Below are 27,745 nucleotides of genomic sequence, written 5' to 3'. Positions count from 1 at the left end.
AATAATAAAATAAATAAAAAAGCAATTCCCTCACTCCTTTTCTTAACATTCTTCGAATGTGGAATAATACAAAGAATATATTAATTTTTTACTTAACTATTTAAAGAGTTAAGTTTCTGTTTAATAAAGGACAATTCAAAATTGAATGCATCATTCATAAATTTGAGGTAGTTTGGCAACTTGGCTGATAACCAGTGATTTAAAAATAATAAGTTCGCCAATTGGCGATAACAATGTATTCAGTTAGCAACCCCGCTTGATTGAGGCGACTTGCTTACCGGAGGCAGAATTCAAACGGACGTAAATTCTTATTCTCATATGTTGAATGTCGTTCGTGTGTTGTGGTCCATTAGTTTACGTTTAGTTTCTTTTGTGTGTGCTATTTAATTAATTATAGCGCTTCATATTACGTCCATTTTTCGCCATAACAATAATTTTTATGATGTGATAATTTCCGCATCAATTGTGGATTGTTGATTTTGTGATAATATTTTTTATTATTAGCCGGTATACTACAATTGTGATATTTAAATTTTTTATTGCTTATGAATAGCGGACATCGTAAAAATTTTGTATCGCTTCGATTACTTTTGGATTAAGAAGTTGACTTTGTTTACAGTCAGGAGAATAGTTTGTTTTTGGAAGAAAGAAAGGTAAGTAATCATAGTAGACTTCCGTCAATACTACTGCACTGAATTTGCTTTGTTTACCACAATAATGCACCAGCTGTTTAAATCGTGTTTGTTTTTGATGTAATTTTATAGTTTGGATGATAGTTTTGTATTACATTAGTGATATGGATTTAACAATGTTTTTTTCTTTATCGGTTATTTTTTAAATTAACCATAAAAAATATTAGCGCATCATACTTAACGTTTAGGTACCCGTAGAATAGGTTATAGTTTTTTTTAAAATTTGAGATAAAATATTTAATTCTCAAATACTTGATATAGTATACATAAAATGAATACTACCGATGAAAAGTTATATGAAATAGCTGTGTGAAAATGTGCTAAGTATATTAAAAATTTATTTTTCATTAATAAATTGTGTTTGTTGAAATATTAAATTTTACAATATCAATTATTAGTAAGAAATTGAAATTAGTTAGAATTGTGTAATCCAGTGAAGTATTTCTATATATACAAGTTAAATAAAAAATGTAAATATATTCCTCAATTAATTAATTGGTTCTGGTCAGTTCTAGCTTTTTTCTTATATTTGTGGGGTGTGCTACATTTAAAATTTAGAGGGTAATTTTCAGTTATTATAGTGTATTATACGGTTTAAGGATATTAGAGTTGTGTTATAAGAGGAATAAAATTAAAAATAAAAGAACTAACTATGAAACAGGGATTAGCTTTAATAATTACCAGCAATAACAGATATTATAACTAAATTAAACACAGTAAATACTCTACAATTATTGATTGAATTTATAATAAAAATACATTGCTTAAATTTTTTTTCACGCTGCTTACTTTTTTCTGTAGGCAATAATGAAATTATTTTTTTAAATTTATTTAAAAAAAATTAAGTAAATAGGAAGCATTGAAAATACATATGAATTGATTTATAGAAAGTGTCAAACAGATGAGAGGCTCTTGTGATTGATATTATAATTTCTATGTGACTGATGTTACAATTACAAACTATATTAAAATTGTGAATAAATATTTTTATTATTGGTACAAAATACTTAAAAAGTACAATTTTATATATCAGGGATATTTCTAAGACGTGATCTGTTGAACCAACAAAAATCACCAGATGGATTTTAAACTTGCAATTTTTTAAAAAGAAAACTTGGTTTGTCCTGGGATGCTTACAAGTTTGCTCCTTTTAGGATGTTTTTTTTTTCTTTTCTAATTCCTCGTGGGCTGCTGATCGGAAGTTACAATAACATGGCAATTATTCTCACACAGATCATGATTCAGAAATATTCGTATATCTGAAATAGTGAATGAAAACTAAGAAATTTGTTGATGGAGGGATACTATGGAATGCTAATTTTTTGTTATGTTGTTCTTTGTATCATGGAATTGTGCAACTTATTTTTCTGAAAAAACCAAACTTAGTTAACTTGTTTATGTATTTTTTATTTGTATCTTCAATGGCTCTTGAAATTAACAGTGGTTTGTTGGTCGGAGACCACTAAAATTGGTCTTTAGGGACCACCTTAAATAATTATTAGTTGTATCACCTTAAAATAATTATCAGTTGTATCACCTTAAAATAATTATCAGTGGTTTTCTGAACCAGTAATTTACTTTAAGGGGTAGTATACTGGTTTTGATTTTTCAATGCTCACGTTTGTGTTTCAGTCTATGTTTTCCTTATAATTGATAGCATATCAATTAAATTTGCTTGAACATTTTTTTAGAAATTCTAATCAATACATGTAAACAGATCATGGAAAATGTGTACGGACTAGTACTAGGTACTAGTAATATCTTTGAGTTACTCGTCGTTTAGAACAGTACCCTTCTATCCTTGCTTAATTTCACCACAGCATATTTGAAATTCTCACCACAATTGACCTTTTAGTTGGTAGACGGTGGTAATAAATGAAGAGGGTGTTCTTCAATGGATAATCTGGTGACGACATCGAAGTAAAAATCTTTTTCTATTTTCTCTTTCAAAACCTCTTTCTGAAGCAGTTCTTGTAATTGGTAATTCCTTGTCTAACACATACATGCACAGAGAGAACAAAACAAACACCACTGAGAAAAAAACAAAAAATTAACAGAGCTGACTATTCAGAAAAACAATTAATGAGGAGTATTTTTACTTCTGGTAACATTTTATCAGAGAAAAGCTCATAACCCATGCATGTTTGTGCATCTAGATTAGTGATGCTGGCCATTAAAAAAGCATGATGCCAATTAAAAAATTTTAATTAATAGTTAAAAATACTTAAACTAAATTATTAAATATTACCGCTTGACAAGTGCAAATTTTAGCTGTCCCTATCGTCTAAATTTGAGTGTCAGTAATTGAATTTGTGTTAATTTCCAGTCTATAGCTTGTGTTAATAATGTTAGAGATCTTGGATTTTTGTTATTTTACCTGGGAAGAAAGGTTTCTGTTTGTTTTAACATTAAACATTTACATTTTTCAGAAATTAACATTTTTATTCAAGAAGTTTTTTCATTGTATCTTGCTTTCAAAAAAATACTATACAAGTGCCTTGTCTTATGAGGTTTAGTAATCATGATTCAAAATTATATGATTATTAAGGCTAAGTTGAATTAATTTTTTAGCTTAGCTGTTTTTTTTAGCTAGATTTAAAGTATTCATTATTATCTATATGTACTATCCTGTTCAAAATCTTAAATGGTAAACTAGCCCAAAATCCCAAACATGACAGACTGCTTGAAGTTGATTTTATGTTGTGCACGGAATCAGCACACTATGTCAGTGCTCATGTGCAAACACATTGGCAAAGAGAAAAACATACTGTTCATCTTCATATACGTTTTAAAGAGTAACAGTTTGCCAAATAAAACAGCTGATTAAAATGGTTAACTAGAGAAGTTGAATAAAAATATTGATCAATAATCTCTGTTATACCTGTTTTATTCATGTTTACTTTTTTACTAGTTTTATACAGTAGTTTTCTAATTTATTATAAGATTTGCATCAATCCTAAAAACTTAGTTAGGTAGCTATATTCATTAAAAGACCAAAGTCATTAAAAGATCATGACTATAAATTATAAATGATTATAGTTATTATAAATGATTTAAGTATTAATAATATTAGATAGGAACATACTTTTGTAATGAACTTCAATTTTATTCATAATTATTGACTTGGAACTTGTGGAAGTCATTAATATTTTATAACTACATATTTAAAATCCTTAACAGGCAGTTAAAATATTAATGACTTGATAGTATAATGTGTAATTGATGTTGTCTTAATGTACTTGAAATAAAATTTTAATTTTGATCTTATTATATCTTAAGTTAATGTAGATAATATATTTTTTAAATAAGTTTACTAAAATGCAACACAAAGAAAAGAAGAAAAAAAAGTAGTTATGATATTTTCTGTATTTTTTATTGAAAAGAATTTCAACTTTTGACTTCTCTTTGACGTCATTACAATTTTATTAACGAATATCCTATAGAAAAACAGCAAACCATTAATTTTTGTATATTTACATAATGTGTGGTGAGCTTAGTAAGTGAAGTGCAAGTGATATTCATAGATTTTGGAATAGTCTGAAATATAAAAAATACAATCAGCAAACTTTTTACAAAATATTTCTTTTCACTTAAAAACATTTTATTTATGGTCAAAGCAAAATCAATTAATGTTCCAAAACTTTGGAAAATTGCAGGGTGCTTTCGAAGTTCTAAAATAAGTTCGAAATTTTTTGCTTTACGAATCAAGTTAATAGCTGAATTTAGTGTTTTCGTTTTCTGGGCCTCTTTTTTTTCAGCCCTTTTTATAATTGCTTTTGATTATTTAAATATAGCCTTTTTCCCTTGAGAAAGCCCTGCCGAAATCGATTCTGCAAATTGAAGTTAAGAGGCAAGATAAACATGTTTCTGGTGCTTCCTGCTTGCAGATGAAAATGATTGAGTGCCTTATAGATCATAATAAAGCTGAGGTCGGACGTTTTGAATCTCAGTTATTAGGAGGCCCTCATAGAATGTTTTCCGCAGGTTCTCAAAGTATTTTCTCCTCCTCTCTATATGTTTAAGAGAGATTCCTATTAAATGGTGACTCCATGAAATGATGAGTAATTTTTTTTTTTTTTTTTTTTCCTATAGGCAGNTTTTTTTGTCCCTGTTAATGATTTTACTGTATTTTTTTTCCTACGTAGACTGATTTTAGTTTTTTTTCTTTTTCCTTTCTGGTCATAATGTCTCATATTAGGTGCTAACTCTTAGGTTTTTGCACGAATTTGCGAATTCGTAGAAAATTTTACGTATCTTACTATTTTTTAACCAAGAATGTAAAAATTTTCTTAAAAAATTTTAAAATTTAATTTTTTTTAGTTTTTTTTTAAAAAAGCAGTTAATAGAGAAATGTTTGATTTACAGGTATATCTGTTACTAATTTTTAAAATACAATATTTTGAATAAAACATGTAGTGGTATTTTTTGGTTAGCGCAAGTAAATTTAACTATTTTTTTTAAAAAAAAACTTTTTTTTTTACTCTTTATGTTAGTTTTTTGAGAACATCTATTTTGTTCAGTGCTTAAATAAAATAAAACGTTAGCAAAAAAAAAAGAAAAAAACTGTTGGCAAATGTTGGCGTCTTTTCGTTTGCGCACGGCTCTCCGGAAGGTCTCGATTTAGTATTATATTTACCTTTTTTTCTCGAAATTTTTTCGTAATTCTGAAAGAAAAGAAACGCATTTTTTATACAACAAAATTATGTGAAGGGAAAATAGTTCCCTAAAAATGTTTAGTCATTTATCAATGTCCCCAATATTTTTGAAAAAATATTTTGGCAGTTTTGAGATGATTTTGCTCTTAAAGTAATCAAATAAGTTTTTTTGATTTAAATGGTTTTAGTTTGATTTTTTTTTTTTTTTTTTTNTTTTTTTTTTTTTTTTTTTTTTTTTTTTTTTTTTTTTTTTTTTTTTTTTTTTTTTTTTGCAGCCATTACCTTACAATTTGAGATAAGTGCAACTAAAATATAAAATTTAGTTCAGAACTAATAATGCTCGTTAAAATAAAATACTCGCTAGAAAATGGAATGAATATACAGGGCGAATTTGAAAACAAGTGGTGTTGATACTTTCCAGCTACCACGAGAACTCTTTCCGTCTGAAAGTCTGATGTTTCCTGTTTCAATGAAAAAAGAATACGAGATATAGTAAGAAATCGCTGAGCTCCATATTTTAAATTTCTCTTCGTGTATTGTAAGCATTAATTATCCTAACCTAAGGTAAAGAATTTTTTTATAGATAATAATCTTTTCTTTTCAATTGAGTACTTTCAACTCAAAAAGAAGAGAAGAGAATATGCCTAAACATGTGATTTAAATCCAATCAAATTGGATACCTGTAAGCTACGTCATGCGTGTGTGTTGAACCTGATTGGCTACTGAAGCGACAAATGATAAGAATTACCTACCAAGACGTCACTTGCAGGTATCAAATTGTAGAGAGTAATTCAACTGTAATTATCCAATATTATTAAATATCTTAGTTGAAAGTCATATTTTATTCTGCATAAAATTTTTTTCTTCAGTTAAGTATTTACCTGTAGTTATTAATTTCAATTTAATAATTGTTCTAAGTTTTATTGTCCTTAGTCGTCGGTTGGATGGCCCTCTTTTGCCTCTCTCTATACACCATTGCCGTTAAGTTAATTTTTTGCAAAAAATTTCAAAGTTCGTGAATGTGTGTTTGTTTTACTTTACAGTTCTACTTCATTCTCACTCTCCATTTTATTATTTTTTATTTTTTCGAAGTTTCCTTGTTTTTTTCTTAACTAAATTTTAAAAAATTAGATTTTCCTCTTTGTCAAAAATATATTGTCCGATAAACGTGAGTTTTTTCTTTTTTCGTTATTTCCTGAAGAGTTATTAAAACTGAATCGAGTTGATTTTGGAAAACAAAAGGCCACATAGTAATAGGTTTCTCGATTCTGCTCAACATTTTGAATAACTTCTGTACGTGATTTAATTTAGTCATTTCTAATTGATGGAATATAAATCAACTATTGTTTTGAGGCAATAATGGCGGACAGGAGGAGAGGGAAAGTAAAATTTTTGACAGCCTCAGCTGTCTGAGAATGCTAATATATAACTGTTTGCTGTGAAAGGTACAATTTGCAAAGGGCGTCAACAATATCACACCCACGTCATGCTAATCGGATATAATAAATTTTATATCATTCACATTCCTCAGTCCACCCTGCAGAGATGGTATCAAAAGTGTTTCAGAATGCAGTGGATGGCTTATTTTGTGTCTACGCTTCTTTTCTCAAGGTGGATGTGCTAACATTTTTGTTGAATCTTCCATTGTTTAACTCTGTTATGCTATGGAATGCGCGAGCTAAAATGTAAGGAAAAAACCATTTTATTGTTTTCTTAGATTTTTGTCTCTAATTGTTTCGTTTAGGAGGTTAATGTGTGACATTGAAAACTGGAATGGATTTTTATTTTAGTCTACAAAAAGTGCAACTCAATTTTCAGTTTTCTTCCAGTTTAATTTCTAGATAATTAATGGTTTCTTCCTGTTCTTATCCACTTTTACGTATATTGTGGTATATCCCTCTAACAATTAAAATTTTCGTCCAGTAGTAGTTGAAATAAAGCAGAAATTTATAAAACAAATTGATTTTTTTTAATAATTTTTCATCGAAACTCAGGACATACCCATATAAGTGTTTGACTTTGTATATGTATATAGATTTAGTAAAGGATTTTCGGCCATATTTTTGGACAGATTTTTCTCCCTTATTTACTGTGCAAAATTGCGAGGCTAGAAAAGGTTAGTGGTTTCAGTGTATGGAGATGTCTATTTAGAAAATTTGTCGAGTTTTCTAGACCTGTGCTAACAGCAGTTAACGATTTGCAGCTGCAGTACTATTTTATTCCCTTGTCCACAGCCTCATATGAAGCCTCGTTCACAGCCTCATATATAAATATCTCAGCGATTGAGACCCTGAAACGGACGGTCATTTTGAGGAACCTGGGTTCGATTTCCAGTGGTTGGTCCACTCGTATTCAGATTAATAAGTACCGGCTTGTTTGGGAAGTAAGTAAAGGCGATTTGTGTGCAATACCAACAACAGTACTTCAATGATGCCGTTTGTCACGGAATTATGCAGCCTTAAACTGCACAAATACTTTACTTTCACATATTAAATTTTGTTTATCTTTCAAATTAATTTGCTTTCCCTTGACTTAATTTTTCTTGTATTTCAGTCACTATATCTTCAGCTAAGCTATGCGAGCAATTCATATCCGGGTGCTTATTGTTTTTTGATTGGATTAAAATAAAATGTTGGAGATGCGTAGGTCACGAATCTTTAATTATTGAGCCAATTAATGAAGAAGCTATAAAATTGTTTTGCATAATCATGTCCTGTATTTATTTTTGTATTTATTTTTATCAAAGACTGTTTAACGTATATCAGGGCTTATTATAATATAATAATCGCGTTCATTACTGATCTCTTATCTGGAGCATTTGACGTAAGGACGAAGGGAAATGTATGTCAAAGTGCAGATAATTATCACTTTGTTGGTTATCTTATCGTGTCTTATGACGTAAAATGTTTCCCTCTCAAAAAAATTTTTTTTTTTTAAAACTATGGTAGACATAATCAACCTAATATCTTACTGTTACAAGTTGTTACTCTTGGTGTTTTTTTTTCTTCCATTTAATTTGCATAGCTCGATGAGGGAAGTTTCTTGAATGAGTTCGTGAAGGATCCTTTTTAGGAAATATCGTTCGTCAATCTTCATTTTTATGACTGAGAATAAATAGTTGAGAATCTCGAACGGAATGCGCCCTTCCTATGTTATTTATAAATCTCTGTTAATTATAGAGTGGTTATAGTGATTCTAAGAACGGGGATAGCTTGTCATAGCTGAAATGAATTTAATAGTTGCGTTCGATCGATAAATCATCTTATAATATATTTTTCGGACTCTTTTATTTTTCTATTAAGAGCCGTTTATGATCTGTTATTAAAATCTTTCTACATAGCTTTGGCAACATTAGAAAATTTTGCTAGTGGCTACTTGCACGACTTTTTAAAACATATGACCACTTTTTTAAAATTTGTTGCTTGATATAAAAAATTGACCGAGAATAAAATCCCTCAAACTTTTTTTTTAATCAGTGAAAATCAATGTTCCCACTCACATGTGGATGTATTGTTTAAGAAACGTTTCTAAATTTTCATTATTATTTTTTTTTTAAACAATAGGATTTAACATAATTTCTTCAATTCCATTCGTAATCATTTAATTTTTACAAAATGTAGGAAGTAATTCCTATATCTAATTATTGTTTTCTTTCGGATTCATAATATGCGAAAAATGAGTAAAACTTTATTGAATAATTACGTATTGTGAACTAGCAAATCGGTAAAAAAAATAATCAAGTTTTGTATAGTAACATCGAAAAATTACAATGATTATTTCGTCTTTTCAAATTCTGAACAATATTTAATATGTAAAAGGTTAAGGATGTAAAACAATTCCTCGTCTGGAATTATTGTTTACACAGCCAATTAATTGCAGGATTTTAATTAGTTTTTATCTATAAAATGAGTGACTGTTATTCTGTGTGATATCCTGGTTTTCCATAATTTTGTCTGTGTTAAAACCTGTAAAACACGTAATAGATTATTCGAATGCAAGTTTTAATGGCGATAAGCTATAATTGTTGAAAGGATTGTGTGTTTGTTTGTTATCAAAGTCCCGTCCTGTCTGATCAATGCATTAATTGTTTGAGAACTACAAATTTAGCAAGGATGTTTGAAAATTATCAGAACTTTTTAAGTCTTCTTGATAAGAAGACATAAGATTCGTTTTGTTTACTAACATGGGCGTCTTAGGTATTAAATTTTTGAAGAGGGCAAAATTTAACTATAGCAACAAAATGTCAAATTTGAAGAAAATTTCTTTGCTTATTATCGGCAAAATTATTCATTAAAAAAATCTTAGCTTGTTTCTAGTTAACCTAAACTAAAAATCTTTATTTTTATTTATTTATTTATTTATATCCGTCGTTGAACAGCCTACCCGATTTTGGGTTTACGACTACTAATGCTCTACTCCGTAGCCTTGTAATTTTGAACCAATCCAGAAGACAAGGAAACTCCTGGATCAGTACCCCCAGAGGTATTGATTTGTTATCGGAACATGGAGGACTTAGCGACTCGGCAGATTTAACGTGCATGATTTTCCATTTACTACATGAGGAGTCTTCAGCCGGCCTGGGATCGAACCCACGAACTCTTAGATATGGGCCCAGTGCCCTACCAACCAGGCTATCCCGGCCCGGCTCTAATCGTTTACAAACAAGATGTCGTGTTAAAGTCGAGTTAAGTTTTTCCGCATAAGTTAGACTGTTAATGTCAAGTTAATTAAATGCAACGTTAATTGATTATCTAAAATATTGGGATGGGGAGATTTTTTGGGATTTCTAATTTTTGAATGGGGGCATGTACCCATCGCCCCCTGTGCGAACGACGCCTCGTTTACTAAGAAGCTATTATTGTTCCATTTAATGTGTCTTATATCATTACAGCGCAAAAAATACTGTTTCGTTTAAGATGACATTTATTTGTTATTAACATTTTTGTTTTAAAATATGCATTGATCCGCGCCACCTTTTTCTTATTTGCAGTGTTTCGAAAATACTTTTGACTCATGAGGTTGCATTGGACTAGCTTAAAGATCTGTATGGCTTTCCATCTGAAATAATAAATAGTTTAATACTATCTCAAATGCCTATAGATTTTTTTTTCTGTTCAGTTTTCATTTTCTGAAAGGAGTTTCTCTGGTTATTGGGCAGTAGATTCTTTTTGTATACAGGAGCTGATCTTTTACTGTTCCAATTTATCTACTGCTACATTGCTATGAAATGCTGTTTGTTTTAGAAAATATTTAAGTTTTTTTGTAGGTTTTGTTGAAATCTGTATTGATCTGCCCCACAGTTTCTTTTTGAATTGGAAGTGTAGCCAAAATAATATCAACTCATATCCATCCGGCATTATTAGCATATTCATTCAAATGCTAGCATATTTTGATAATCAATTATTGATTGCAATATGCATACGTCGAATTTTCGTAATTTAGCTGAAAATTGACTATGAATTGGCGAATTTTTGCCATACAGAAGCAGGAGTCTGTCCAGACATTTTGTGAAAGGTCCGTTTTTCGTGAAATTGTGAAAAAATTACTCACATTCTTTCAACCAGGGTCCGCTTTTATGAATGTGTGCAAATAGGGTCCGTTATTGCAAAAAAATTTTTTTCAAGGAGTTTTTAAATTGTATAGACATACAAGATTATGCTCAACACTGTAAAATTGTAATTAAAAAAATTCAATTGTAAAAAATAAACAACAATTGCTCCTTCTAAATTAGAGATGCAACATTCAAATATTTGGTATTTAGCCTATACTGCTGAACGCAGAATATTAATTTCGGACGAATAATGGAAGAATCGTCTGCCGAAGACAAAACTTAATTCGTTTACATCCATCTTTCTTGTTTTCTGCCCTGGAAAGGGTTTATTCGATTAACAAAATAATAATGAAGATAAACAAATTTGTGAAGGGTCCGATTAAAAGAAAAATCATTTTGTGAAGGGTCCGTTTTTATGAAAAGATATTTTGTGAAGGGTCCGTTAACGGACCCAAATTTCTTCTAAACAGACCCCTGAGAAGGATATATTTTAATTAGAGGCATTGCATCATATTAGATTAATGATTGTCGTACTTTTACAGATAATAATAACAAATTGACTACTTGGAAAAAATTAATTTTTTTTATTTATTTATTAAAGCGACCGTTGTAATTATAAGAAAAACCACCACAAAATCTTGTAGAATGAATAACTTAATTCTGTGGTTGTCGCCAAAGAGACCTTTAGTCATCGTATGCATAAAATATGCTAATTAAGGACTTTATCCGGAAACCACAGCTTTAATATGCGGCATTCTAAAAATTAATATATTTAAAAAAAAAAAAGGATTTTTACATATATATTTGCCTTTATCTTTTCGCAATATAATAAATAATAGCTTACACATATATTTTTAATTGTTACTCTGCAAAATGCATGAAATTCAATTAACTGACTATTCTATTGCAAAATAACTTTTCAATCCAAGCTCTGAAGAAGCGATCGTTGCTACGGAATGCCGTCTTGTATTTTTCTTCCAATTCTGTTGAAAATTGATACAATTACTATACAAGGATTCTGACTGCAGCCCTCCAGCGAATAGTTCCTGAACTCTGGCGAATCGAAGTTGCTTGACCGGCGCGAACAACGTATCGCACGAAAGTTTGATACACCTTTGCTTTTATGAAAGGAAGGGGAGAGAGAAAAGGGCAGAAGCCCGCCTGCCGAGGTCGAGCATCTCGTTCAACAGGGTTACCTGCCTCATTGCCTTTGTTGCATTGGTAACAGGTGTTTTCGATTTAACATCTTGTGCTATTCATTCCTTGATTTCTATCTCTGCGGTTGGTATTTTGCTTCAAATACAGAACCAGCCGAAGGTTTCAGAAGAATTTTGTTGCTATGCAATGTATGTTGGGCTAGTTGGTATGATGCAAAGGTACCTTGTTAAAATATCGCTAGACAAATCGGGAGAACATAATGGTGTTAAAGTAGTACGAAGCCGTTTACAAAATACCTTTTTCCATTGAATGCTGCTTTAATAACTAACTAATAAATGCTTAAAAAACTGATGCTCTCTATCTTTGATTATGAAACGTTTTGTAAAATGCCTTTTTACATGTTCTTCTATTAAGTCCTTATATTGTGAAAAATTTTCATGCAGGTTAACACTTTCGAGTCAAGAACTTCTAAACATGGCCTTCTCTCCTTTTAAATGTGGTGTTAAACGAAAAGTATCTTCTGGCTTATTGAATATTGTAATATTTGTTCGGAATTTTGGCATTGGTGTATGGGTAAAATTTTCTTTTTATTAGCGTAAAAATACTTTTTAAATGTGTAAAAGTAAAGCCGGAATAATCAGTATTCAGTGATCAAGTATTACCCTTTAGTAGGAATAAGATATTCATGGGCCATTCATAGGAATTTTGTCATGTCGTTAGTTCAATGATGTGTTAGTTCAGAAGTAGGCATATATTTGCTAAAAAAGTACCGAATTTTGTTGAAATTCTGCACCCCCAAATTCGCTCAAATGTGTTTAGTGCAAGTTTTCCTAAATGTGTCCCTACAAGCTCTGAATCTACGCTAGGCATTTTTCACAAAACTTTTTTTATTGTTCCAAAATAAATTATTTAAAGTTATTGTTGCAAGATTAATGAGCGGTATTGCATCTGAACACTCTTAACAATTACACAGCTGAGCACTTCTCGACTTACGAGTACCCAAATAACGTATTTTTCCTATTTTATTACATTGTAACTTTTAAATTTAGGTTTTGTTTACACACACCATAATTCATTTTTCTGTTTCTTTTCAATCTGTTTTTATTAGTGTCCTGAAATCTGTGTTGCTTCTCTCCCCCCCTTCCCCTCTACGTCTCATGATATTCGATCTTTAATTCTATTTGTTTTCCGGTCTGCCTTTGTTTGTTAGAGAAACACTTTCAATTTTATTTTATTACGGTAGTTTTATTTGTTTATACACCACTGGTTGACAATGCAGTTGTGAAACATGATATTTTATAGACTTTTGATGGAACTGAGAATATTAAGTTGTACATTGTTCAGACAGTACGGTTTAAGTTCCCTTTGATCAGAGTAGATTGGTTTCTATAGCAACGATTTTATATCGTGGAACAACGAATGGGTCTTGTTTTTAATAGGAAAAGGTAATCCGATCCGACAAGCTAAACATTCCATTGTTATGCATCATCCAGTGTTTTCAAAAGCGGCCGTTATCGGTAAAGGTGTTTCAGCGCATTCTCGAATTTGTTTTTTAGATTGTGTTTGATTTCCTGCCTTATCTTTTTTCCCGTGGTAAAAAAAAAAAGACTCGTCTAAATCACCGACTTTGTATTTATACCTTTCTCGGTTGTCTTTTGTTACTCATTCATGATATACCACTGATAAAATGTTTTTATTTTATTTATTATTATTTAATTCAACGGTTCTTAAAAGAATGTGGAATCTCAAGGCCGATCGTATTTTGATAAATAAATCCAAACAAGGATATTCTCATTAATTTACATACTTGCTCGAATTGTAAGGAGTTGAAAGAATCTTTCAGCTAACAGCTTGTGAATTTTTAGCACGATGTATTGCCACTTTTACTAAATTAGATTATTTGTCGGTAGATAAAGAATGTTTCTTAAATTTCCCGTGTTGTTATTTTCTCACTGTATCGGTAAACGCTGATATTTTCTTTCATCTTTAATGCTTCAATATTTTAATATTTTTTTTTGATGAAGCACTTGGTAAGAACAATTCGCACTTGAAAATTTTTTTTTTTTTTAAATTTTTTTTATTTTTACAAATACAATTATTTCTTAAATTGCTATTGCAGACAGTGATCTCGCTCACGCGCTACAGCGGGTCAAGCACGTCAAAAAATGTAGGTTTTAATATTCAGCTTTTTGTAAAAATAACATCGTTAAAAAAAGTAAAACATAAAAATATTTTTTCTTCCTGAACATCTTTAAAATGGAGAATTATACTGTTTCTTAATTAAAACCTTCATTCAGTGAAAAAAAAAACATGCTGGAATCTGACTTTTTTTAATAAATTAAAAAAAATAAGTAATTGTTGCATTTATTTTTTTAAAATGAACTTCCCGAGTTATAAGCAACAAGTTCTAATTGTCACTTACAACCTTAGCCTTACTTCACGTTTTGTACTACTTTTTGGGGATCTAGAAATAACTGTTTCCTTTATATATTAAACATTATTAAGTTGTTCCCAGGATATAGCTCTCTACGGAACAAATCGTCAAGAACTTCGCCATCGCTGCAATTTAATTGTGAAAATCATTTTTTATGCAATAAAAAGTAACATGTTTATATGTTTCTCTCAAAAGTGTTCTATTGAATACACATTGTGTTGCGTATGCTTACAATAGGTACTTATTTTCCCTTATGCGAATTACCAGGTTCCCATAAATAGTGACTTGTAAGGCAGAATAATTATTTAACATAATGTTGTCTCAAACTGTTAAGTACTTATTCTGCATGAATATTTAATTAGTCTATAGTTATTACTATAGCTTTGTTAAAAGCAAACAATGAAACTGTTCGTATGCTGTTGAATAAATGGCCTAAGAGCATGGATTATGAACATAAAGTAAAAGATGCTTGGAAAATACGATTTCGAATGATGGAATCGGCTTTAAATTGAGTAATAAGAAATGGCCTTATTTCTTTCTCAAATCGTTATAAATACCTAATTTGGCCGTTTGTGAAGGTTTCTACGCGTTTGAAATGAATTCAAGTAGTTTGAAAACCAGTAGCAAGTGTTATAAAACAGTATGAGATTGATTTCGAATTAATTCTCGTTGAGTTCTGTCCTTGAAGAAGCTATGAAAAAGAATCCGTTGCAAATCTCAGAAAAATGTAAATAAGTTTCTGATTACATCATTGATTCTTACTCAATTGCGTACTGAAACTTGAGAGGAAGTGAAGTGTTTATGTTTAACCACGTGATTTAAATCATATTTAATTGGATACCTGTAAGTGACGTCACGCATGTGTCGAACCTGATTGGCTTCTGAATCAACAAATGCCGCGATTTACCTAAGATGACGTCACTTGCAGGTATCCAATTAATTGTAAATATGGAACTTCAGTAAATGAACCTTTGTACAATATTGTTATAATCAAAATTCGTGCATTTTCATTGGTACTTACATGAACTATTCATTTCTTCAAAGGAATCTCTTTGCTTCTTGTTAAAATTTTTGTTTTAAATTTCTTTGCAACAATTTTACAGTAAAATAAAAGAAGAAAAAGTAATTTTTTGAGCAATTCAGAATCACTCATATTATAAATTTAACCTTTCTGATTTTTTTTTATAGTTTTTGTTTTTATATGTATGTTGTAAGAAGTCCTCTTTGGATTTATTACCATTCTCCAATTCATTAATGAGTACATTTATCAAAAATATCGCGGTGAAAAAATGAAAGCATATTATAAAGGTTGAAGAAAGTATATTTTTGTTTGAGATAATTTAGATTTAAAAATAGCTTTTATTTTTATAAAATCGTTTGTTTTCCATGGGTTACGAAATAAATTATTTTTAGCTTTTATTTTTATAAAATCGTTTGTTTTCCATGGATTACGGAATAAATTATTATTAGTGTTGGCAATATTTTTTATAAAAAAAATTTTTCAGTTGTTAATTTAATTTAAAATATGATGAAATTTTGTTATTTATAATTTTTTTTTAGCTATTGCGGTCTTGACATTATTTTTAAAATTAATGAATTTATTCTCACATTGCTGTCTAAATTTAGAGAAAAAAATATATAAAACGTTTTCCTGTGAATCGTACAAAGCAGACAATTTTTTTATGACCATTTAAAGTGAATTTATCGTTTGTATTTATTAGTAGTAGTATTATTTGTAACTGATTTTTGTGCTACGTAATCATAATTCTTTTTAATAATTATGTCATTGAAACTTCAGTTTATTGATAGATGCATAGAATAAGAAATTATTATTTTTAATGAGTTATATTTGTCATAGGTGCTGCAGTTGGCTGTGATGGAGAACTCCATGCTGCCAGGTTTGCTAAGCGAGTCTATTTGTAAGAAACCAGTGCATATACGGAAGGAACCTATATCTGACTATTATACAGTTGAAACAAGGCCTTTTGCTAGGTATTTATTGCATTTATTTCTATGATTCACAATTCTTATTTAAAAATCAAATATTTCAGAAGCAGGGAAATTGAATAGTTATTAGCTTCTTTTTGGAATTTTTGAAACTACTGTTAGCGTTAAGAGCCTTTTTCATTTTTAATAATCTACGTATAGTTTTTTAAAAGTCTTTTTATATATATNATACAAGTGTATATATGTATATATATATATATATATATTTTATTTTTAAAACATTTCCCCCCCTTTTTTTATAATTAAAGTGAAAATTGTTCCATATAATAGGTATCAGTTTTTCTGTTTCCTGTGATATATCTTTTTGTCTTTCTCATAATATTCGATAAACATATGCAAATACAGTTCGTAGTTTGATTCTATCAGTGTTGATAAACTATCCATTCTCATTGTGGCTGAACAGTGTGAAATGTTCACTAATATAATTTTAAATTTAAACTTCGTTTCAGTTAAAACATATGCTTTATTTTTTATTAATCGTTCCCTTTAAAAAAACATAAGAAGAAAAAATTTCGGAAATAAAGAAGCACTTAAAAATGCTGGAATAAAATTTTTAATTTCAACAGAAATAAAGCATGTTTCCTGAAATAAATACGCAGAACATTTAAATAATACTAACGAAGACAAATTTAATGTGTATTTCTAATCTTTTCGTGGATTTTTTTATTTTATAAAAAGGCGAGCAATTGAGGAGTTAGTTTTAATTATCGTTATCTTCAATAATTAGAGTTAAGTTCAATTTATCGCGAGGATTTTTTCCTTTAATAGTCAGTTTTCAAGCTAATTTTTTTTCACTTATTGAAAAGATTAATATGAATTTTTTCATATTGCATATTAATAATAAATTGCAAATTAATTGCTAGTAAAATATTAATGCTAATAAGAATTTTTCTTCCTTTTTATTATTTAAGATATTATGTAATTGTTAAAAGATTTGATTGAGTTAGAATTCACATATAGAGATTTTCTATGAAAAATAATGTATAGTGATGGCCAAAAAGGTATTCGACGTTTGTCTCATTTTCCTTACCACTTTTCAAAATTTTAAGCACTTTTTTACTGTATGAGTTATCTAAATTTTACTTACATTTTAACCGCTTTTGTATTTTTATATTCAGTTCTTTGTTTACTACAATGTAAACTATGATAACATAAAGATACCACTGATTTGTAAAAAATAGCCGTACAGGGAAATGAGTATACTTTTCTTAATTTAAAAAAAAAAAAAAACACGTTGGGGACATTTAAGCTTTTAAAGATGCAACACTGGTATCTTTCATCTAGTTGCCCAAATCGATTTCATATTAAATTTCAGATATACAGGGAAGTAGGGCTAAAATAATTATGACCGTGACCTAACGTGATATAAGCTGTCGTAAATCATTTGGTCGACCTAGTCATAAAGCAAAAAAATTGAGCATACCTGTCTCTAAAATATACATCCATTCGAAGCAAGCTACTATTTCATTAATAGATCTAATGTTCCCCAGCGTACCTTCCCTTACCGCAGACGACCTTCTACAAGGACGGCCGTTTTTTCCCCCTCTATTACTTGCTCGTGAACCCTCTTTTTCTTTTCCATTTAATAAGCCTGGAATTCTTCTTCTGAAGGGGGGAGAGGGGAGTGTGAGCAAAAAGAGGTTATATAAAAACATCTGCCTCGCGCCTAGTTTTATTGACTGTAGCTTTGTTGATGTTCATCTACGATTTTATGTATGGGCAATTTCATCATTTACGAAATATTTACAGACTTCATTAATGCTCTTTTAAAAAAAATATCAAGTTGTTCGAATTACTGTTATTAAAATAACTCGTGTTGTCATTTACTCCAATTTATATTACTATTTAAAAATATTCACTTCAAACTATAAATTTGCCTTCTTTTTTGTATATAAGTATTTAATATTTATTAAAAAAAACTATTATTTTTTTTTAAGAAATTAAAAACTGATTGTTAGGGACTTGATACAGCAAAGTCCTTGACTTCCGTTTAAAGTTTTTGCTTAATATTGGAGTAACTTTCATAAGTTTAAAAAATGTTCGCTATTTTGCTAGCGATGACACCAAAAGTTTAAAAAAAAAAATATTCTGTTTAATTTTTTTCCATCTGAATCATTATGATGTTCTTAAATGATGGAATTGTCCATATTGTCCGTCTGTATTATCTGTGTTTTCTTCTTTCTCGCTTCCTAAATTTTGTAATAGTTTTTTGTTTTATACTTACAAACGTGTTTTCTCCAGATTTATTTTACTTTTTTTCATTCTGTTTAAAAACTAAGCGAAAGATGCTTTTTTATATTTACTTTTTGTTATACTAAGCATTTTTTTTATTTTTAAATGCTTGATTGAAGAAGTACATATGTGAGGAAAAAAAAATTCATTGTATCATCAATTTTTTGTAACTTGTTCGATAATCAAAAGTAGTTTATTTTAAAATTTCTTTTATTGGAAATATATAAAGTTTAGTTTATAAATAGTTGTGTTTTTGGTATTTTAATTTATTTTTTATTTTTTAATACTTGACTTTCTAGTTCCTTTCGCAAGCCCTATTATTTATGTTCCTTAATGCACTGTTTAACGCACAGCGTGTGCACTAAATGCCTGACTAAGTTTTAACGTGAATAATAATAATAAAATAAATAAATAAAATGAGGTGAAAAAGTGCTCTGTGTTGCATTATTTTTATTAAGAAAAAATAAGTTTTGATAACTGCATTGTGTTAAAAAAATTTAATGCTAGGTGGCGCTGACGACTGAAAACTATATGACAATATATTCAATTTAGCTGTTGTTCTACAGGATAATCAATTTCTTTAAAAACGTTTGCTTTATTTCTTTTAAAAACTATAGCATGAACGCACCCTAACTCAATAATTTTCTACAACTTAGGTTTTCTGCCGCAGTGTTTTCATTACAGCGCGAGAACGCGAGAATCTCGCATATTTTTTTTCTTTTCTCACATTAAAAAATGATTACCGCGAGAAATTCGCGCATTCTGTAAATCAATTTCAAAATTCACGAATTTCTCGCATTTTGGAAAAAGCTTCGAATTACGCCATTTAGAATAAAATTCGTTTCACTTTTCTTCCTGGATCTTTCATTATTTTCAACATTTGCCCCGTTATCNTCTAGTTCCTTTCGCAAGCCCTATTTTTTATGTTCCTTAATGCACTGTTTAACGCACAGCGTGTGCACTAAATGCCTGACTAAGTTTTAACGTGAAGAATAATAATAAAATAAATAAATAAAATGAGGTGAAAAAGTGCTCTGTGTTGCATTATTTTTATTAGGAAAAAAATAAGTTTTGATAACTGCATTGTGTTAAAAAAAAATTTAATGCTAGGTGGCGCTGACGACTGAAAACTATATGGCAATATATTCAATTTAGCTGTTGTTCTACAGGATAATCAATTTCTTTAAAAACTTTTGCTTTATTTCTTTTAAAAACTATAGCATGAGCTCGCCCAAACTCAATAATTTTCTACAACTTAGGTTTTCTGCCGGCTTTTCCTGCAGCTAGTTGATTTCTGCGCTACCTAGTGGCAAACTTTGTAACTATTTTGATACAATGCATTTTTCAAAATTTATATCTTTTCTAATAACGATGCAACAAACTGCTTATTTCTTATTCAAACTGTGTTTTTGTTATTAACATTCAAATTACGTCCATCATTTAGTGGGCACAGTGTAATTATAACATCAAATGTTTACAAGGTCGATAAAACTGTTGCATCATAAGAGGACGCTGTACCGAAAGAGAAATTTTTCATCACAAATTCTCTTTCGCCTTCGTAAGTAATTTAAAACTTAAAGTATCGAAAACAACTAGAGTAAGTCAACAACAGTGAAATCAGGCAAACCTAAAATAAACCATAAAATTTTAATGGCTAAAAATTTTTTTTCTTCTAAATATCTAATTGCTAACAAATTATTAGAGAATCCTAAATTATCCTGTCATAAATTTTTTTCATTTTGATATTTGGAAAATTTCTTATCAGCATTTGAAACTTCATGGCTTACGCCAGGTTAGCCATAACTCATGGCTTTCAATTACTTATGGAGGTGAGGGAGAATTTGCGATGGAAAATTTCTCCTATTACATAGCGTCCTTTTAATTTCTTTGATAAAATAAGTGAAACAATAATCTTGATTCCAGTTAGTCTTTCTGGTATCTGATATATTTCAACAAGTGTAGGTAACTGCAGCTGCCAGAGCAGTCACCCCCTCTACTCACATGTTCTGGATGTGCGTCAATCATAAATTCGCTTCCAATATTGACACTTCATGGATCCTTGTCTGGAGACACGCATTCTACCTTTAAGTCTTCGTTAGTTAAAACTGAAGCAGCTGTTCGCACAGATATCTGTCACGACAGTGCTTGCTGAATGCCTTTTTTTAATGGACGTCATCCGTGACTTCTGTGGCAGAAAAACAATCCCCAAGTTCATTTTGATACGTACAGTCAACCCCGCTTAAAGGAATACCATCGGTTCCAGCCAAATCTATGCTATTAAGCGGGTTATTCGATTAAAAGGGGAGTGCTATATTCAATCTTTAATTCTGAATTTTTGCCAAATTTTATTTTTTAATTGTATTTGATTAAATAAACTCAGTTTTGTGATCAATAAATAATTATAATTAAAACTTTCTGCCTTAGTATCATTATAAAATGTCATTTAAAGTTACATAAAAATAAATCAATGTTAGCAAAAAGCATCATGTAGGAACGAAAATATTATTTTATCCCATCCGAAAAATTCTATAATTGAAGACTGTTTTTTATACCCGTTTAATTCGTTAATTTATCAAAATTAGATATTCCCTTTTAGTTTCTACAAAAATTTTCATGACTTGTACGTATTCCTTTCAAACACATTCAGATTTTTTTTTTTTATCGTTGAAACTTGAGAAATGCGCTATTTTAGTTGGGGATTTTTTTGAAATTTATTGTTTCTAAGATTCATTGTTTTTTTTTCCGATTAATTTAAAGAATTTTTTTTGCGCTCAACTTGCAACAAACTCAAAATTATTCACTGGATTAAGCAATTATTATGCTTAAGAGAAAGACATGCTTTACACTAGTGTATTAGGTTTTTAAAACTTTTTCTTATCAACGCTAATAGTGCATCAAGAGGGGGCCACAAATCTTGACCTAAAAACTAATCACTCTATCCCTTTTTTAAATACTAAATGATGTGTGAGTGAAGTAAGTCAAAGAGGGGTAAAACCCCCTTCGTTTACTTCAATGTATAACTGGCAGCAAGATTTGATTAATTTTTCAACTTCATCCCAAACACCTACTATAATGAATAAGAAGTTCCTATTGAAATGACCACCTACTGTATCCTTATCTTAAGTGAAAAAGGGAAATTCCATTTCAGCTGGTGAAATATTTCTCTATAATTAACAAATTTTTTTCATTTTAGTACCACTTCTTTATGTGATTAAGCGGGGACAAAAAACAATAGATAACCGTTTAAACGGGGAAGTTTAACATTAGTTAAATATAAAATGATTTGGTTCCATTAAATTTTATTCCTATAAGCGGGTTATTCGATTATCCGAGGGGCGAATAAGTGGGGACGACTGTATATCCAAAATCTGCTCATGCCTTCTGTTTTGACACCTGCTGCAGAGGATTAGGTGTGCCAATTATGTCAGTAGTAAGCTCAGTGGAATTTTGAAAAAGGCATCGCAGAGTGTGCTTGCTCTATAACGAGAAAGCCGCTTTTGAAAATAACTCCACCTTTCTTTTTTTAGAGTTTTATATTTTGTAATTTTGGTTTTGATTGTCTGTTAGGAAAGGGCACATTCATTCATTTGAATTTACACACGTGTTTGATATTGACTTGTATATGTAAACTTAATTGATTATTAATCCAACAGCTGTTTCTTAAAAATGCGGTATTTTTATTCACCTATCATCATGTATATGTAGACTTAATTGATTATTAATCCAACAGCTGTTTCTTAAAAATGCGGTATTTTTATTCACCTATCATCAATGTATGATGTTGAATCATTTTTCCCCAAGGTAAGCAAAGAACTGGAGCTGATTAGATTAAACCAGTGATATTCACTACCTTCTCAGCGATCTTTAGATTTCTATTAACCTTTTGTAGCTTCGTTGTTCTAGTCGAATTTCTTTATAGTGCATTGGTATAAATTTTGCATGCGCAATATGTATAGAATGCATTGCAAAGTTATTTTAGAACGTGTTTCATTGTTAAAGTTTCAGTTTATCAATTTTCATTCAGATTTTTATTAGTTAAACGTTCTTTAAGCAATTTATCACATTTTGAGAGCAGGATTTACTTCATGCAGTGTAGTATACTTCATAACATTAAAAAATAATTTTTACACTATTTTTAATGCTGACAGAAAATCTTGCCTGGCTCTACATTTCCTGTTTTCGTATTTTTTCGTTTCATTTGTTCCAATTCAATTCACTACAAAATTTGGTTTAATTATACGAGTTAGCAGGCCTGTTTCGCAGGCCATTGTGAATGTATCACGTTTTAATTTAGAAAAAGCTGTTTTTAATTTTTAATTTATACGAAGTTAAGAAAGAATAATAATTTTAGAGCTGAACTTTTTTTTATCAAACGAAAAGTGTTTATATACGCAGGAACCGGACGTAACACTTTTATTTTCTAACTTTTTTAAATAGAATAGAAACCTTTTCAACACATTTCTAAAGCATTGACATATAGTATGACTAAGCGAGGGTGGAATTTTTCACCTCCTAACCCGAATCGGTAAATATAAAAAAAAGTCGTGCTCGCACTTCTTTTCTGGCATATGAATCACGGAGACAGATATATTCATAGAATGAATAGAAAGAAAGAAAAAAAATAATTTTGGAAGGTCGTTCCACGTTACAGAATAATTTCTTCTTCCGCCTCCACCCCCGACACTGTGACTGCAGTCATTCAATGCTTCGGGTCTATGCCCCCTTTTTTCACTTCCACTTTCTACACACCTTTTAGAAAGTGGCTGATGATGGTGGTTATTATCTTAACTCATTCTTCGACATTCGAATTTTTTTTTTCTTTCTTTTTTTTCTTCTTTTTTTTTGAGGAATTTGACAAATAAGTTGGAATGTAAATGACGTTAGTCTGCATTTTTGAACTTGTTTTAGTTTTCTCTTTCTATCGTTTGTTGTTCGTGATGTTTTTGTTGCAATTCCTAACGTGTTTAGACAATTATGTGAATATAAAAGCTTTTTTTTTATTAATATGTTTTTATTTTATTATTTTTATTTCAATAAAATTTGCTGGTTTTGGGAAAGTGTTACATAAACCATGAATTTTTCAAATTCCTTTTAGTTGTGAATGACCTATAAATTTTAAGATTTCCTGCATTGGGGGCCATATAAATATAACGTAAGCGTTAAACAATTCCAAGAAACTGAAGCGGTTAGACATTTCTTGATTACAGAATTTCATTCGCCTCAAAAATACAGGTATACAGAATGAAAATAATATTATAACGTGAGCATTAAATAATTCCAAGAAACTGAAGCGGTTAGATATTTCTTGATTGCAAAATTTCATTCGCTTCAAAAATATAAAGAGTGAAAATGATATTATAACGTAAGCGTTAAATAATTCCAAGAAACTGAAGCTGTTAGATATTTCTTGATTACAAAATTTCATTCGCTTCAAAAATATACAGAGTGAAAATAATATTATAACGTAAGCATTAAATAATTCCAAAAAATTGAAGCGGTTAGATATTTCTTGATTTCAAAATTTCATTCGCTTCAAAAATATACAAAGTGAAAATAATATTATAACGTGAGCATTAAATAATTCCAAGAAATTGAAGCGGTTAGATATTTCTTGATTACAAAATTCCATTCGCTTTAAAAAATATACAGAGGAAAAATAATATTATAACGTAAGCATAAAATAATTCCAAGAAACTGAAGTGGTTAGATATTTCTTGACTTCAAAATTTCATTCGCTTTAAAAAATATACAGAGTGAAAATAATATTCGACATGTTTCAAATGCTCAAAAATAGGCAGCCATTTTCAAGATATGCCAGATGTGAAAGAGGTGGAAATAAAAGTGATGGTCTTTCACGTTTGGGAAGTCTTGAAAATGTACTTCTATTTTTGAACGCCTGAAACATGCCGACTTTTACTTACAATCTGTATATTTTAAATCAAATGAAGTTTTTTAATCAAGAAATATTGTATAGGCGTATTTCTAGCAATTTTGGTCGTTCCCTCCCTCTTTGTCACCCAAAATGTACAAATCACTAACCCCTTTCCATGCTTGCTTACAAAAGTCCCACTCGCGCTGGTTTCTGTTTGAACTTTTACTTTCGTAATTTAGTTTTATGGTTAAACTACAATAAAATATGTAACTTTGCGTAAAACAAAATTTACGTTTTAATTCATTTTATAAAAGTTTGTGTCTCACCGGATTGTGCAGTGGTCAGGGAGCTGACCTCACACCAGGAAGGTCCTAGGTTCGATTCCCGGTCAAGGCATGGATGTTCTTTCATTCTCAGTACTGTCTGTCCTTACTGTGAGAGTAAAGTTGGCCCACCTAATATGGTTCCTCTGATAGAATGGCCAACAAATCTGCCCTACTGAATGACGAGTGTCAATTGGGTGGGCATTGGAAGAAAAAAAAAAGTTAGTGTAGAATTTTGAGGAAAATCTTGAAAGAACCTTTCATAACCATAAATTATTAAAATGCTATATATAATATTTTTCACTTATTTTGACCTAAATTTATACAAAATAATGATAAAAGTATAAAAATATGTTATCTAAAAATTTTGCGTTAAAAGGTTATGACGTGAAAAGGAAAAGAATTTTTAATCAAGTGATTTAGTTTTTTAAATGAAAATTTTTCGATATTTTGTCCAGATATCCAAATTTAATGGGACCTCGTCGAATTCAAAGACTTAATTAAAAATAAAATTCAAGTAAAAAAGATTAGAAAAATATTTGGTCTCCAATAAAATATTTTATTTCTCGAAAGGCACTAAAATTGAAAGAATAAATGCTAATGATTGAATGCTGTTTTGAAATGTTCCAAGCAAAAGTTTTTAGTGCTTATTGTGCCTGCCTATATACAGTAATGATAAGGTCGGACTTACTCTTGAGGTCTTAACCCCAGATATTTAGGATTTTTGGACCGAATTAGCCGATTGCCAGTGCCTCTTTACATTCAATGACTAAGTAAATAAAAGTTATTGCAAAATTTATTAAAAATTAGACATTAATATATATGATTCAAAACTTGGTATTAAAAAAACATGACTAAATAGCTTTTTCTTCTTTTTTTAAAGATCATAAGCGTCAAAGTTGGCTAAATATGACACTTGGTCATTAAAGGCACTCTTGGGCCAGAATAAGATTGTCGGTAACGAATTTGTAAACTCTGAACTTAACCATCGCGGAATCAATGAAAATACTATTTTTGTATTCTGTCCTTGGCATGGTTATTTGAATTGCCGCAATCTATATGACTAACATTTAACGATCAGATTGTGACCAATTTCAACGGCTTTTATATTTACAACTAGAGATTGTTGAATTTTTTCCCATTTTTATTGCTTTATAAGTATAAACTGTTTCCTCAAAAAGCCATTAATAGCCAACGGCCGTGTAGCGTTAAATTGAGTGTGCTGTACCTGTTATTTATTTGTTTCTTTTTTAGAAATAAATAGTATCTTAATAGTGTGGGCAGCCGTGCTCCACTTTCGCTTTCGTTTATCATTTCGATTGCTGCAGTATAACTAAAATGTGGCACTTTTTTTTTTTAAAGGGAAAAAAAAATCACGTTTCATCGAGTTTATGTGCAACGAAGCGATCAGTTAAAAACAAACCCTTTAAAAAAAAATGATTGGGAAGACAAATAAAAAGCGACCCATATTCTTTTTCTTCCTAATCTTCCAACTGTGTTTCGTCATTGAAGTGAAAAAGTGTTAAAAAAGAAAAAAAAGTGACTGGTGAGATGGGCTTTGGAGTTGAGGTTATGGAAGGCAGTAAATGCGTATGATATTAACGATTAGTGTGTGATCAATAAATAAGAAAACATTTTGTAATTGCTGTTCAACTCTGACATGAAGGTGCTACCGACGTGTGGTACAAACTGTGTTTTACTTCCTGTAAGCACCTTTTATAACTAAATTTGACCTCATCAATTTCTCTCTGAGCTTTTGAAATTGCTTCATGAATTTCTGAGTTGAGAAATCTGAGGTTGTTGGTTTGAAGAACTAGCTCAAAAACGAATCTGCTTTAAATTATGATAAACTATATAGTTTTATTTTGTTAACAAGGTTCCATGCATAGCTCTGCAGTTTGAAATATTAAAATTTCATTGGTGGAGTTTTCACAATGCTTTGTTTTTTTTGTGCAGTATAATTATTGGGTAAAAGTAGGAAATTTTGCTTGTTGTCACTGGCCGATTATTGCATTTTTAACAGTGGCCACTGTTTCAAAAATTCTAAATTTTTAAATGGTGAGATACATAATGTTGTTTCTTTAAAAATATTTCTTCAAACTATGGTAAACATTATAAGGTTCATATCTAAAATAATTTTTTAAGGAAAGTAGGGGAAATTTTCAGAACATTATAAAATGTTCATAATGATTTCATTTTTATTTAAAAAAAAAACAAAAAAAGACAAATCGTTCATGGTGTGCATTTTCGACCAGAAAAAGATGCGATTTTTCAAAAAAATTTTTAATCTAATTTTTTTTTTTTTTTTTCATATTTTTGTCCANATATTATAAAATGTTCATAATGATTTCATTTTTATTTAAAAAAAAACAAAAGAAGACAAATCGTTCATGGTGTGCATTTTCGACCAGAAAAAGATGCGATTTTTCAAACAATTTTTTAATCACTATTTTTTTTATTTATATTTAGTCGCCTATTGGCCGAGGGCGGCTGTTGATTTTGTCCCAGAAATATTAGTATATTTAATAAAAATAATTTGTGAATTTTATATAAATTTTCAAGAAATATTTTAGCCTTAACCAAAAGAAAATATTTTTACAAATTCAGTTTTGGTACTACTACTCAGGCTAGAGGATAGATCATTTTGCAGGAGGGCGTGTAATGAAGTTGCTCCCTGCCTTACAGTGACTATTTTAATAGGTATGAAGCTTTTCTAATTTCGATTAACAATTCACATGAATACAGCGGCTAATATATAAAATACCATTAATAACTTTTGATCTAATCGGATTTTTACGTAGTCGATGATGTCTCACCTTGA

The 27,745-nt window shown here is 29.8% G+C and overlaps 1 protein-coding gene across 2 annotated transcripts in view; it reads left to right on the top strand.

Annotated features, from left to right (window-relative positions):
- Positions 1-235: 235 nt before the first annotated feature.
- Positions 236-27,745, top strand: part of LOC107443047 (serine/threonine-protein kinase 17A) — a 114,191-nt gene continuing 86,681 nt past the window's right edge. Inside the window, exons 1-2 of one of the 2 annotated variants that reach the window (XM_016056784.3) lie at positions 236-653; positions 16,349-16,482. In XM_016056784.3, coding sequence (XP_015912270.2) covers positions 16,367-16,482 — 116 coding nt within the window. In that variant the 5' untranslated portion in view covers positions 236-653; positions 16,349-16,366. Of the gene's footprint in view, positions 654-6,888; positions 7,033-16,348; positions 16,483-27,745 lie in introns of those variants that run through there. The other variant, XM_071186878.1, reaches the window with a different exon arrangement.

Source organism: Parasteatoda tepidariorum, chromosome 10, assembly GCF_043381705.1.
Source record: "Parasteatoda tepidariorum isolate YZ-2023 chromosome 10, CAS_Ptep_4.0, whole genome shotgun sequence".
Classification (NCBI taxonomy): domain Eukaryota; kingdom Metazoa; phylum Arthropoda; class Arachnida; order Araneae; family Theridiidae; genus Parasteatoda; species Parasteatoda tepidariorum.
Note: the sequence above shows the minus strand (reverse complement) of the source record. Positions and strands in the feature narration are given on the sequence as shown.